The following is a 13,735-nucleotide window of genomic DNA, read 5'->3' on the forward strand; positions in this document are numbered from 1 at the left end:
GAAAAGAAAAGAAAAAGACAAGACACTATGTATCAACTTTGGGCTTCCACCTGGATGTGTAACCACACAGCATGGTAACAAGCTGACAGATTATAACAGAATTCACCAGTTACAAGGAAACAGTTCAGGGTCTCACTGGATAGCCCTAGCTGGCCTGGAACTTGCTTTGTAACCTTGGCTGTCCTGGAACTCACCTCGATCTACTTGCCTCCCCAGTGCTAGAACTAAAAAGCTTATGCCTCCACGCCCAGCCAGTGAGTTTCGACAGAGTATGGATGGCCTTCACCATGGTGACACAGAACTCTTTCTGTCACTCCCAGAAGTCCTTTCCTGCCCCTTTGCAGCTCTCTCTGGCCTTTAGAAGTGCTAGGAGGGGCTTGAAGCTTGGAGAGGGAATTTTTCCGTTCCGCTGGGTTCTAGCCTCCTGACTCGGGCAGCCCGTGCCCAAGTCCATCCTGTGTCACCTCCAGCTCCTTATTTCCTTGTACCTTTTCTATTTCGTTCTCACAAGAGGGTTAAGCAGGTGTTTTCACACCCACTTCTCAGACGAGGAATGACAACCCCTTACCTTGGCCCAAGGGATGGAGCCAGGATTCAGTCTGAGAACCAGACTACCAAAACTGGCATGGGCTGGACATGGAAGACCCCTCTTACTGAAGACCCTTCTATTCAAAACTCAGCAGTATGGGTTGGGCTTGGGCAGGGCAGGAAGGGGCCTAGGTGATTCTGAAGAGCTTGTAGTTCCTGCTTACTTAGCAAATACATGAACATGCAGTCAGTGCCAGAGACCATTCTAAAGACTTTATAAATATTTGGTCCCATAACTTTAATAAGGTCCCACTTTAGGGCTTAGGAATGGCAACAGTGCAGGGTATGACTGATAAGGAAGCTTGGGAAAGTCGTTTTCCTGTATCTGGCTTGCCAGGTGGGTAAAAATGACAGTTGCCACCTACAGACCCAGCATTTGGGAAGTTGAAGCAGAAATACCACAGTCCAAGGCTTACCTGAGCAAGAAAGAGAGACTTTATATTACAAATGAAAACCGGGGCCAGCCAGGTGACCTAATGAGTGAAGCCACTTGCCACAAAATCTGATGACCTGGGCTGTCTCCATGGGACTGACTCAAGCAAGCTGTCCTTGGACCTTCACATAGGTTCTGTAGCAGGTGCCCCACCCCCCAAAACTAAACCCAAAACAACCCAGGGCCTGGGGAGGGGGTTCAGTTGGTTCCACTGATCCATGAAGCATGAGGATCTGAGTCCTCATGGGCAGCCATGTAAGAGCCAGGTACCCAGCGTGCACCTGTAACTCCTTGCTGAACACAGTGGGGCTGCCTTGCCAACCAGGTTAGCAGAATTAGCAAAACTCTGGTTCAGTGAGAGACTCTGTCTCAAGAAAATAAAGAGTGATTGAGGAAGGCACCTAAATCAACCTCCAGCATGTGACACTGCCCCCATGTGCACAAGTGCATGTACATACACAAATTTAAAAAACTAAAACAAAGCCAGGCAGTGGTGGTACATACCTTTAATCCCAGCACTTGGGAGGCAGAGGCAGGTGGATTTCTGAGTTCGAGGCCAGTCTGGTCTACAGAGTGAGTTCCAGGGCAGCCAGGGCTATACAGAGAAACCTTGCCTACAAAAAACAAAAAACAAACAAAAAACCCTAAAACTAAAACATAACAAAACAACCACAGTAGATCTTAGACCTTGGAACTGATCCAACTATCAGGTTAGTAGGCATGACGGGGGGTGAGGGTGGGGAGGCGAGGGGATGGACAGGTGGATAGCAGCTTGTGTGGAGGGTTCCTGATCTCTCTGTTTCCCTCTCTGCAGCCACTTATCCGAGAACTGTGCCACAGCTGTGCAGTGGTGTCCAGCTCTGGTCAGATGCTGGGGTCGGGCCTGGGTGCTCAGATTGATGGTGCAGAGTGTGTGCTACGCATGAACCAGGCACCCACTGTGGGCTTTGAGGAGGACGTGGGCCAGCGCAGCACTCTGCGAGTGATCTCACACACAAGTGTGCCATTACTTCTGCGGAACTACTCGCACTATTTCCAGCATGCCCGAGACACACTGTACGTGGTGTGGGGCCAGGGCCGGCACATGGACCGGGTGCTGGGCGGCCGCACCTACCGCACACTGCTGCAGCTCACCAGAATGTATCCAGGCCTGCAAGTGTACACCTTCACTGAACGCATGATGGCCTACTGCGACCAGATCTTCCAAGATGAGACGGGCAAGAATCGGTGAGCTGGGCACTCCTGGCATCTGGAGCTTGCCTTCTCTAAAAGCCTCTTTTTGCTAGGAAGTACTTTAAGGTCTGAGGTGGTCTCTGAGGTCCATTCTAGATAACTGAAGTGAGAGTTACTTAAAGGCTGGGGATGTGGCTCTGTTGGCAGAATGGTTGCCTAATGTGCATGAAGCCCTGGGTTCCATCCCCAGCACTGGATGAACTGGCCGTGCATGTCTCTGAAATCCCAGCACTCAGGAGGTAGAGGCAGGTTGGTTAGGAGTTCAAGGTTATCTTGAGCTATTTAGGGAGTTCAGGTTAGTTAAGCCTAGGCTACATGAGCCTGCCTCAAAAACGAGAAGAAAAAACAAACAAAACAAAACCCTCCACACAAAATAAACTGTTTTTAAGTTTTTTTTGTTTTTGTTTTTGTTTTTTTTTTTTTTTTTTTTTTTTTTTTTTGAGACAGGGTTTCTCTGTGTAGCCCTGGCTGTCCTGGAACTCACTCTGTAGACCAGGCTGGCCTCAAACTCAGAAATCCGCCTGCCTCTGCCTCCGCCTCCCAAGTGCTGGGATTAAAGGCGTGGGCCATCACTGCCCTGGCTGTTTTTGAGTTCTCAGGCTCTGAACTGAGCACTCCACATCAGACATCTCTTTAATCCTTCAGGACTTCTGGAGACACCTCACTGCATCCCTGTGCCCTGTCCCTCATCCTCAGAGGTCCTGACTTGTCCCCAGCTGCAGTCCCTTGCACATGCTCTGTTACTTCTGCCTAGAACATTCTTCCAAAAGTTCCCATGACTGGCCTCTTCTGGCCGCTCTGGTCTCGGTGAACTATCACTGCCTTAGGGGAGCCCCCCTGACCATCACCCCCCTCTGCAGGAGTGGCCCACCCTGGCAATGATCAGCATCTCATGCCTTTCCCAGTCTTTTCAGCTGCTGGCACCATCTGACATCACACTGTTTATGTGTTTCCTCCCTGAAAGTGTTAGCTCCAGGTGGGGCAGGTGCCGGCTATGCTCAGCTTCAGTGGGTGAGCCGGCCTGTCCTCTCAGGAGGGACAGAGGGGTACCCAGAGCTGCGGCCTCAAGAGAGCTGAGGCCTGGGGCTGTCGCAGCACCTTCAGGGAGGTGGGCTGGGGGTGGGGTGGATAAGGCTGACAGGGTTCCCTCTCCAAAACCACTTTTAAATCTCCATGTTTCACAGCTGGGTCACTGAAGTTGAGAGTCTCAAGAGTGAGTTAGGTGCCCCACGGGAGAGGCAAGGCTAAAACGGAAGCCCTCGATCTTACCCACTGTGCTCTCTTGCACCTATGAGCTCCCCAGGTCTAGTTCTCTAGAACCCCGATGCCATCCTCTGCTCAGGCATCCAGACTGAACAGGCCTGGGTTTGTGTCCTGCCCCACCTCTGACCCACTGCCGATGGCAGGCTGCCTCTCCACCGCTTCCCATCCTCCCCAGGACCCCTTTCTAGTTGTCAAGGGGGAGTAGGGGATGTTGGTGGGGCCACTGACGGTGTCTCATCCTCCTCAGGAGACAATCAGGCTCCTTCCTCAGCACTGGTTGGTTCACCATGATTCTGGCCCTGGAGCTGTGCGAGGAGATCGTGGTCTACGGGATGGTCAGTGATAGTTACTGCAGGTTAGACCGGCACCCAGGCTGGGGGTAGGGGCCGGGAAGGAGGGGGAGGTGTGAGGTCTTGAGCCAGAGCCTGTAAGCTGTGAGAGTTTCATGATGGGTGACCCAGGCACAGACACTCCCAAGGGCAGGCCTTTAACTGGGCGTAGTAATCCCACTTAGGAGGTGGAGACAGGAAAATCAGGATCAGAGCTAGAGCTAACCTTGGCTCCACATCAAATTCAAGGCTGCCTGCCCCACACCTTTTGAGAGCCTCTCTAAAAAATTCAAAACAAAACAAAGACCTGTACATCTCTCAGGTCAGTGAACCATACGAGCAGGAATATCTAATTCTGAGACGTTGCTACCTGACATTGTCTAATACAGAGCTCATACTTAAGAACCAGGAGGTTGTGCACAGAACTTTAATCCCAGCACTCAGGAGGCAGAGGCAGGCAAATCTCTTAAGTTCAAGGCCAGCCTGGTCTGCAGCAGGTGTTCCAGGACAGCCAGGGCTATACAGAGAGACCCTGTCTCAAATAAAACAAAACAAAATATCACAGGACCCACGTGGTGGGCTCTCAAAATTTCTTTTGACCTCCACATGCACATTGTGGCAGCTTCTTCCCCCCTACTCCCCTGCCATATACACACACACAAATAAAAAATAAGTAATAAATAATGAATAAATGTAAAAAAAATTTAAATAGCCAAGAAGATTTGGCAAAATGAGCCTTGGGTTTGACCCTCCTGATGGAGTGCTCATCCCCTGAACCTATTATCAATTTTAATGCAACATTACAGATAGCTTTAGTTGTGGTTTTACTTAATACCATGAGTTCAGATATGGATATGGAATTCTATTATAACAATGCACATTCTTATATTTCAATATTACTATAACTAAGGAGTCTGGGAAAGGCCCCGGGTTTTCACCCCTTCCCTTCAGAACCTGTGTCTTGGGTGTATGAGAGAAATGGTCACAGCCGGCCTGAAAACTACTTCCCAGCAGGTAGGCATGCAGGGCTGCCTGCCCTGGATATGGGAGTTAGGCAGGCACCAATCTTGCTCCTACCTCTAGTTTATCCTTTGACTCCGTTTCCAGATGGTCTGTTGTAGGGGTGCCTTTCAGGTCCAAGGTCACCCAGCTTGCAAGGAGCAGTGTCTGAGTCCTGGCCAGTGGGTTCCATGCCTGCCGGCCTCTGCCATCTGCCCAGATGTGGGTATCCCTCTCCTGAGCCGCTGAGGCCTAGTCCTGGAGGTGGGCAGCTCTGAAGCCTTGTTCCACCTGACCCTGTTCCCTCCCAACAGTGAGAAGAGTCCCCGCTCCGTGCCCTACCACTACTTCGAGAAGGGCCGGCTAGATGAGTGTCAGATGTACCGTTTGCATGAGCAGGCTCCGAGGAGCGCCCATCGCTTCATTACTGAGAAGGCTGTGTTCTCCCGCTGGGCCAAGAAGCGGCCCATTGTGTTCGCCCACCCGTCCTGGAAGACCAAGTAGTTCCTGTTGCCAGTGACCACCAGGCCTCGGCCAGGCCTGTGACCCATTCCAGGCCAGCACGGCTCCAATATGAACATTTATGACTTTCACCTTCTACCTGACACCAGGTGGAGCCTAAGGTCTCTGTTACCCAGCACTGGGTACACTTTGAGGAATCTCAGGCCTTGTGACTTGAAGGGGAGTTGAGAGGGTGCCATTTATACCGCCTCTGCTTCCAGAAGAACCCACATCTTCATCTTGGGGTTTGTCCCACTACCAGGTTGTTTAAGTGGCCTTTGCCCTGGGCCAATGGCCCCACGTCACCAGCATTATGGCTTTGTACCAGTCCTGATCTTTCCTCTACCTAGCTCTAGCAACATGGTGCCATGTTCTCAGGCTGGTGTCCCTGGTTGGTGCACCCTGGAACTTGGGACTTGATGGGTGTGAGGGCCTTTGAGCATCAGCCTCCCAGAACTGTCTCAGGAGTGTGCCGGTAAATGCGGATTTCCTGGACACTGTCTCTGTGGTAATGGATGTGGGATGGGGGTTAGGACAAGGCCTGTAACTTGTTCACTGGAAGGCAGACTGAGCCCTCCAAGCCTTCTTAGGCTCACAGCTGTCTGCTCTTCCTGCACTGTCTGGACATCAGCTCTACAGTCTCCTGCCCCAGCATCCCACAAGCCTGGCCTTTTTATGGTCTGACCACAGGACTATGCTGGCCCAAGACAGCCACCCTGCCCTCACTCAGCACAGAGCAGGCCTGGGAGGACTTTTCTGCCCCATGAGTCAGATTCCAAAGTCTTTGCCAGTCAGGCTGTCTCTCTCTCTCTCTCTCTCTCTCTCTCTCTCTCTCTCTCTCTCTCTCTCTTTCTCTCTCAGTTTTTCAAGACAGGGTTTCTCTGTGTAGCCCTGGCTGTCCTGGAACTCACTCTGTAGACCAGGCTGGCCTCAAACTCAGAAGTCCACTGCCTCTGCCTCTCAAGTGCTGGGATTAAAGGCATGTGCCACCACTGCCCGCCCAGGCTGTCTCTTAACTGTGGGACTTGATTCCTTTGTAAAACAGAAGACAGAACGCAGCTCAGGGTGGGTGCTACCTGGAAAGGTGTGGTCTCAGGGCCAGCCCTTTCTCTGAATTTTGCTTTTCAGTACTAAACACAGCCACCGCCTCCATGTTAAGGAGGGTGTGACACCACCCTGAGGAGGGAGCTGGTGCTTAATACAGATGGTTAGCCCAGCCTAGCTTTCATGAGGTGGCTGAGTTAGGGTGCTCTCAGGCTTGAGAGCTCACTACCCAGGCTCTCCCTCCTTCCCCCTTTGGAAGGCTGAAGAATGGAGCTGTGGGCTTTAGCTCTCAGCTTCAGAGTTCAGGACCCTCTGGGTGTAACCCATGCAGCCCCCAGAGCCCTGTGCTTAGTTTAATCTCTCCTGCTACAAACTTGAAATTCCTTATTTTAGGTCTTGGTTTTAAACAAGGGACCTCTCAGTTTCTTTGACCGGATCCCACAAATGACAGAACCCATCATGCCAAGGACTCTGGTGGCCTAGCCCACTCTCCCTCCTACCCATTTTTCCAAGGAGTGACTAGAGATCTGGCACCTGGCCCACAACTCTGCCCTTGTCCCTATCCAGTGCCAGGTGGCTCGGAAGCCTCATCTTTAGGAGGGGAAGCAGAGAGGGAAATTTCTGAGCCAGGGTTGCAGGCTGGGAGCCGAACCGTTTCCGCAGGCCTGGGAGTACTGAGGGGCTGTGGGTGGGAATAGGACATTAGTGGGTAGCGAGTGAGACGGAGCAGCAGGCCTGACCCCACTTGCCCAGGCAATAAAGACAGTAGAATAGTTCCTACCTCACAAGCTTGTATGAGTTCAGAGATGCTGGGTGCCCTGGGGCTTAGAACACACTTGGCTCTCAGTGTCCAGAAGCCACCATTTAAATGGGGTGGCCCTCTGCCTGAGTGATTCTGCCCCACCCTGGTATAGGTGGTATCAATGCAAATAATAATAATAAAATTCTCATCTTAATGGGACTACTTTCTTCTGGAGCCATTTTGAGTGACCGTGGCCCAGGAACAGAGATTTATATCACCTCAAATTCCATGTTCCAGTCCGGAAACAGTTTCATGAAGTTATATAGTTTTGCAGAACAAAAAGTCATAAATTCAGGGAAGTTTAAAATACATGGGTGGTGACATCAGAAAGGCGGATACGGCAAGATGGGGAAAGTTTTCCTATAAGTCCTGAGATGGTTGATAGAAGCTAGCGGTCTGCTATGTTAATGGCTTTCAAAGGTTTTTTTATGTATTAGCTAAAGGTTTTTTTTTTTTTAGCTGCAGGGTGTTCTAAAAAGATAGTCAGGAAATGGCTATTTGAAGCTACAGCTAGCCCAAGATATGCTGATTTTGGCCTCTGGGCAGTCTCTGAAGGCGTGGCTTCTTTCTAGGACTTTTCATTCATGGTAGAGAGAGGGCTCTCCATCCCATTAGAAGTCTCCACACCTGTGCCCTTGCCCTGAGTGTCCAGGGTCAAAAGACTCCTTGGTCCTGATGGGGTCTAGACTATTCCTTTTTTATTTTTATTTTTTATTTTTTTGGTTTTTCGAGACAGGGTTTCTCTGTGTAGCCCTAGTTGTCCTGGAACTCACTCTGTAGACCAGGCTGGCCTCAAACTCAGAAATCCTTCTGCCTCTGCCTCCCAAGTGCTGGGATGAAAGGCATGCGCCATGACCACCGGGCTTAGACTATTCCTTTCTGAGACTCAGTCTTCCTGTTTTCCAGCCATAAGGAAATGCTGGTCCAACCCTTGGGCCCAGCACACAGAAATGCTTCTGTCCTGGCCCTGCCTCTGGGTGAGGTATTTACTACTGGGCTGGCCTGAATAAATTGTATTTCTCAGGGAAGCTGTCAACCACTTCCTCAGGCACACAAAGATGCCCACTGACAGGTCTGGTTGTTGGCACAGGGTCTACTGAAGACTTCCACGATGAGACTGAGTGGCCCCCTCCTTGGGCACCGTGGGCCTGGTACCTGCTGGAAAGTGAGTAAGGGGTAGGAGCCATGCATAGCCTTGAGACATTGTGGGGGCCACAGACTGGCCCCTTGTGTTCCTTTCCTTCCTCCTGTTCCTTTGTTTCGGCCACTTCCATCAGAGCCCAGAGAGGAAGGGAGGCAGGTCCCTGAAGCAGGTCCCACAGCCACAGGTGGCTTAGGACTCCTTCCTCAGGGATCTCTACTGGGGTATGAGCATCTCTTTGGTGTCTGTTCGGGGAGGAAGGGAACCCCGTGCTTACGGGGGACAGTTGGGCACCCCTTTTCCAGCCCCAAGTACTTGGAGACCCACGTACTTCCCAGTTCATGACCACTGCACCTGGCTCAGAGCTCTGCTTAAGTCTCCTCTATAGAGGCTGAGAGTTGGAGTCCCCAGGCCTGGCTTCAGCTGAGCTCAGTACAGATCTGTCTGTGGAACAGAACTGTTGTTATAAGGTGAGAGCTGAGGGGCTGGAGAGATGGCTTAGTGGTTAAGAACACTGATTGTCCTTTCAGCGGACTGGGGTTTGAATCCCAGCAGCCTGAGGGCAGTTCAAAACTGTAACTCCAAGATCTGACATTCGCACATGGACATACATGCAGGTAAAACACCAATATATAGAACATAAAATTTTAATTAAAAAACATAGATTAAATACATTGGGAGCTGAGAGAGAAGGGGAGGAAAAGACTCTCTCTAGGAATACAGTAAGACCAAACGTGTGTGCCAGGCACATTTGAGACACCTCCCCCCTCCCACCCAGGTCCCAGCCCCAACAGTATGTGTGTGGGGGAAATTCGTAAGGTGCAGGAAATGGGGGTGCTTGGCTGCCCCACCAGTGCTTTCTCTGGGGAGGAAGGAAGGAAGCTCCTCCAGATAGGAGCAGGCCCCGAGTTCTCTGTTGTGTCTGGGCCGTGTGCCCAACAAATCAGTGGGTATTAAATGGACAGGCTAGAGATAAGTGTCGGCCTGTCACCCACACATTCTCCAAGCTGAGATTTCACCTGAAAAGTGGGCTCCCAGTAGCTCCCTGCCACAGATTCTTTTAGGGGTTCAGTGAGGGGTGCTTGAAAAGAGTGTAATGCAGAGGCAAGCACCCCACCAACAGGATACTTTGCTTTTGTTATCCACCCCTCACCCCCTTGTTTCTTTTGGTTGGTCACTTAGCTTTTCTAGACTGGGTTTCTTTGTGTGGTCCTGGCTGTCATGGAACTCGCTCTGTAGATCATGTTGGCCTCAGACTCAAGATTTCCACCTGCCTCTGCCCTGACTCACATCCCCATGGTTGGTACTATAAAGGGGCCATTACTGTTCTTGGAGTCAGGAAGAGAAACAAGTAGTGCAAGAATCTGACAGGCTTGATGGGGCTCTCTGGCTCTGCTTTGGTCTGGGTCTGGGCTTTAAGCATCCTTGCGGTTTTTAAGAGTCCTGGGGTAGAGAGGGGCCCTGCTGGGGCACAGGAGAGTTTCCATGTCGGGCACAGCCTCCACCCCGCTCTCTGCACTTGATGTAAGAGCCCTCTAGTCTCCATTTCATCAGCTTGCTTACCTGCCCCTCCTTTCTTCCTCCTCAGCCCCACCCTCTGTGGTTTCCTTTCTGTCCTGTAGGCGGGGTCAGGAGGCCTGCGTGCAGATGGGCTGAGAGGTTCAGGACAAACAGAGGTGGACATTGGAGGGCAGGCTTCCTATGTCCTGTGTCCATTCTAGTGGACTGCCTGCTTCCCCATTACGGGGGCAGGGGGAAAGCAGGAGTTTAACATGCGCGCGCGCGCACGCCCACACACACACATACACACACACACACACACACACACAGAGTTTTGTTTTGTTTTTCTCTAATTTTAAAATTAATCAATTTTATATGTTTGGGCATTTTGCCTGCATACACACCATGTGTGTACCTGCTGCCATGGGAAGCCAGAAGAGGGCACTGGATCTCCTGGAACTGGAGTTACAAATGGTTCTGAGCCATCGTGTGTATGCTGGGGATCTAACCCAGGTCCTCTGGAAGGACAGACAGCTTCATTACACTTGTTTTAATAATAATAATTTTTAAAAAGTGTTACAGCTGGGTGTGGTGGCACACACCTTTGATCCCAGCACTGGGGAGGCAGAGGCAGGCGGATGTCTGAATTCAGGGCCAGCCTGGTCTACAGAGTGAGTTGCAGTACAACCAGAGCTACCAAGAGGAAATATGTCTGAAACCAAACTAAGCCAAACAAAAAGAGGAAGTGTTTTTAACTTACCAAAGTAGATTTGACATGGCAGTACATTGCTTGTGAAGTACACTTTGGAAGGGGGCAGGAAGATCAGAAGTTCAAGGTCATCCTTGGCCACATCGTGAATCTGTGGCTACCCTGGCAACAGTAAGACTGTTTCAAACCAAACAAGCAATTATAACTTTCTAAATTAATGCGATGCAAATAACTTACAAGTTTATAAAGCTAAAAGTGATGGCAGCACTCCCTCCTACCAAGCTCTAGGGGAGCTGCGGCTCAGTTCCTGGTGGGTTCACTCTCACACCCTTTACAGACACATGGTAACTGTAGTAAAACAGGGTGGGTAACAAAAATATAGGAGGGGAAAAAGGGAGTCGAGAAGTTGGGGAGATAGCTCACTTGAAAAAGTACTGTGTTGGGCAAGCCAGTGGAGGATATCAATTTAGTGCTCAAAACCCCGACAAAAATCCTAGGTGTTCAGGCCCTTGGTCTTTGTTCCCATGGAGGAAGTCGCAGAGACAGCTGGTCTCCGAGGCTCTCTGGCCAGCCTGGAGTAACACAGTCAGCCCCAGGTTCTAGCAAGAAGCCTGCCTCCAGCAAACAGAACTGGGTGGAGTTTCTTTTTTGTGTCTTTCCTACCCGCTTAAGGAAGGCTTTGTGTAGAGCAGCCGAGGCTAACCCCTGGCTCTACATCAACACGTGTTCACTCACAAGTACAGGGAAATACAAAAGCTGCATATGCAATTCAGTTTTTAAAAATGTAGATTCTGGCCGGACAGTGGTGGCACGCGCCTTTAACCCCAGCACTTGGGAGGCAGAGGCAGGCAGATTTCTGGGTTCGAGGCCAGCCTGGTCTACAGAGTAAGTTCCAGGACAGCCAGGGCTACACAGAGAAACCCTGTCTCGAAAACCCCCCCAAAAAATGTAGATTCTGGGGGTGGGAGAGAGAGCACACTTTTATTTCTCAGTTAGGAACACTTGCTGCTCTTGCAGAGGACTCACAGAATGGCTCAGTGCCATTTGGAACTCCAGGGCCAGGGGATCCAGCGCCCTCTTCTGGCTTCTGAGGGCACTGCATGCGCATGATGCATAAATCTATGAGCAGGTAAATCACTCATACACACATAAGTAAATACAGTTTTTAAAAATCTAAAAGTATTTTTAAATTAAAAAAAATTCAAGCCGGGCAGTGGTGGCGTACGCCTTTAATCCCAGCACTTGAGAGGCAGACAGGCAGATTTCTGAGTTTGAGACCATCCTGGTCTACAGAGTAAGTTCCAGGACAGCCAGGGCTACACAGAGAAACCCTGTCTTGAAAAAAAGATTCAGGAGTATGTCTTACCCATTATAAGACCACTGGCTGCTATTTAAGAGAACCTTTGTTCAGTTCCTACATGGTGGCTCACAACTGTCTACAACTCCAGTTTCAGGGGTTCAGTGCCCTCTTCGGCTCTCCATGGGCACCAGACTCACAAGTGGTGCACTGACAGACATGCAGGCAAAACACCCACATATATAAAATTAAAACCGAAAAATTTTAATTATAAATTTTAATGTATGTGTGTGTGCTTGCTTGTCTGTATGTAAGTCAGGTGTGTGCTGGTGCCCTCGTAGGCAGAAGAGAGCAGCAGAAGTCCCCCGGAGCTGGAGTTATAAGTGGCGGTGAGCCTCCCCGGGTTCTCTGCAAGAACAGCAGTTCCGGTAACTACTGAGCCATCTCTCCAGCCCCTACTCCTTTTTAAGAATGGCCTTATTCTCTTCCCAAGGTGGCCTCACACTTAGTGATTCTCCTGCCTCAGCCTCCTGCTTGCTAGGATTACAGTTTCGAGCCACCTTGTCCAGAAACACATACATTTTAAGATAGAAAGCGCTGTGGCTAAGTATGGTGTATGCCTTTAATCCTAGCTCTCGGGAGGGAGAAGCAAGCCTGGTCGACTACACAGTAAGTTCCAGGACAGCCAGAGCTAGGTAGCAAAACAAAACCAAGCCAGGCAGTGATGGCGCACGCCTTTAATCTCAGGACTCAGGAGATGGAGGCAGAGGCAGGGGGAGCTCTGTGAATTTGAGGCTAGCCTGTTTACAGAGCCAGTTAGTTCAAGGACAGCCAGGGCTAAATGAAAAACCAAACTGGGCTGGAGCGATGGCTCAGTGGGTAAGAGCACTGACTGCTCTTCCAGAGGTCCTGAGTTCAAATCCCAGCAACCCTATGGTGGCTTACCATCTGTAATGAGATCTGATGCCCTCTTCTGGTGTGTCTGAAGACAGCTACAGTGTAACTCATACATAAAAAAGTAAATTTTAAAAAAAAAGAAAAAAGAAACCAAAACCAAACAAACAAACAAAGTGATTGCATAATTATTATGTTAAAACTTTTGGAAAATACAAATTCCAAAATGGGGGGAAAAAAAAGGAGCAGCCTCGGATCCTAACATTCCAGAAATAACCACCTCGTTCTGAGACAGTCTCGTATAGCCCAGCCTGAGCCTCAACTCTGTGTAGCCCAGGCTGGCTCTGAATTCCTGTTCCTCCTGCCTGTGTCTGAGTGCCGGGATTCTATCCATGGACCACCATACCTCACATTTTAATTGGGGGGGTCTGTATAAGTCTAGAACTTAAGATTTCCAGCCTTATCTTCCCCTGTAACTGAGATGACAAGCCTGTGCCTCCACACTTATCCTAAACTAAACTCAGTGAGGCCAGAGTCCCGAAGTTTGAACCAACACCGGCTCCTTAGTCACAGTGAACCTTCTTGCCTGCCACATTACTCTTCTGGGTGGATGGTGGTCTCAGAGACCAGGCGTTCACACGTGTTATCATAATGAACAACAAAAACAACAAAAAATATCTCATTTTAAATCTTTCTTCTTTTGTATCTTTTTGTTACATTGTACTTGTTTGTTCCTTTGTTTAGTGGGAGGCAGTGACAATGGCATTGTGCACACATGGAGGCCAGAGGACAACTTCCAAGGGCGAATTCTCTCCTTCCTCCATATGGGTCCCAGGGATCAAACTCAGGTCATCAGGCTTGGTGACAAGCACTTTTACCTGCCGAATCAGCTCCCTTAAATTGTAATATTCTGCCGGGCGGTGGTGGCTCACGTCTTAAATCCCAGTACTTGGGAGGCAGAGGCAGGCAGATTTCTGAGTTCGAGGCCAGCCTGGTCTACAG

The 13,735-nt window shown here is 50.1% G+C and overlaps 1 protein-coding gene across 2 annotated transcripts in view; it reads left to right on the forward strand.

Moving 5' to 3' along the window:
- Positions 1 to 7,166, forward strand: part of St6galnac4 (ST6 N-acetylgalactosaminide alpha-2,6-sialyltransferase 4) — a 12,673-nt gene extending 5,507 nt beyond the window's left edge. The window contains exons 4-6 of one of the 2 annotated variants that reach the window (XM_031369847.1): positions 1,836 to 2,248; positions 3,765 to 3,872; positions 5,160 to 7,166. In XM_031369847.1, coding sequence (XP_031225707.1) covers positions 1,836 to 2,248; positions 3,765 to 3,872; positions 5,160 to 5,349 — 711 coding nt within the window. In that variant the 3' untranslated portion in view covers positions 5,350 to 7,166. The remainder of the gene's footprint in view (positions 1 to 1,835; positions 2,249 to 3,764; positions 3,873 to 5,159) is intronic. The other variant, XM_031369848.1, reaches the window with a different exon arrangement.
- Positions 7,167 to 13,735: the final 6,569 nt, after the last annotated feature.

This window comes from Mastomys coucha, unplaced genomic scaffold (assembly GCF_008632895.1).
Source record: "Mastomys coucha isolate ucsf_1 unplaced genomic scaffold, UCSF_Mcou_1 pScaffold15, whole genome shotgun sequence".
NCBI classification, from domain to species: domain Eukaryota; kingdom Metazoa; phylum Chordata; class Mammalia; order Rodentia; family Muridae; genus Mastomys; species Mastomys coucha.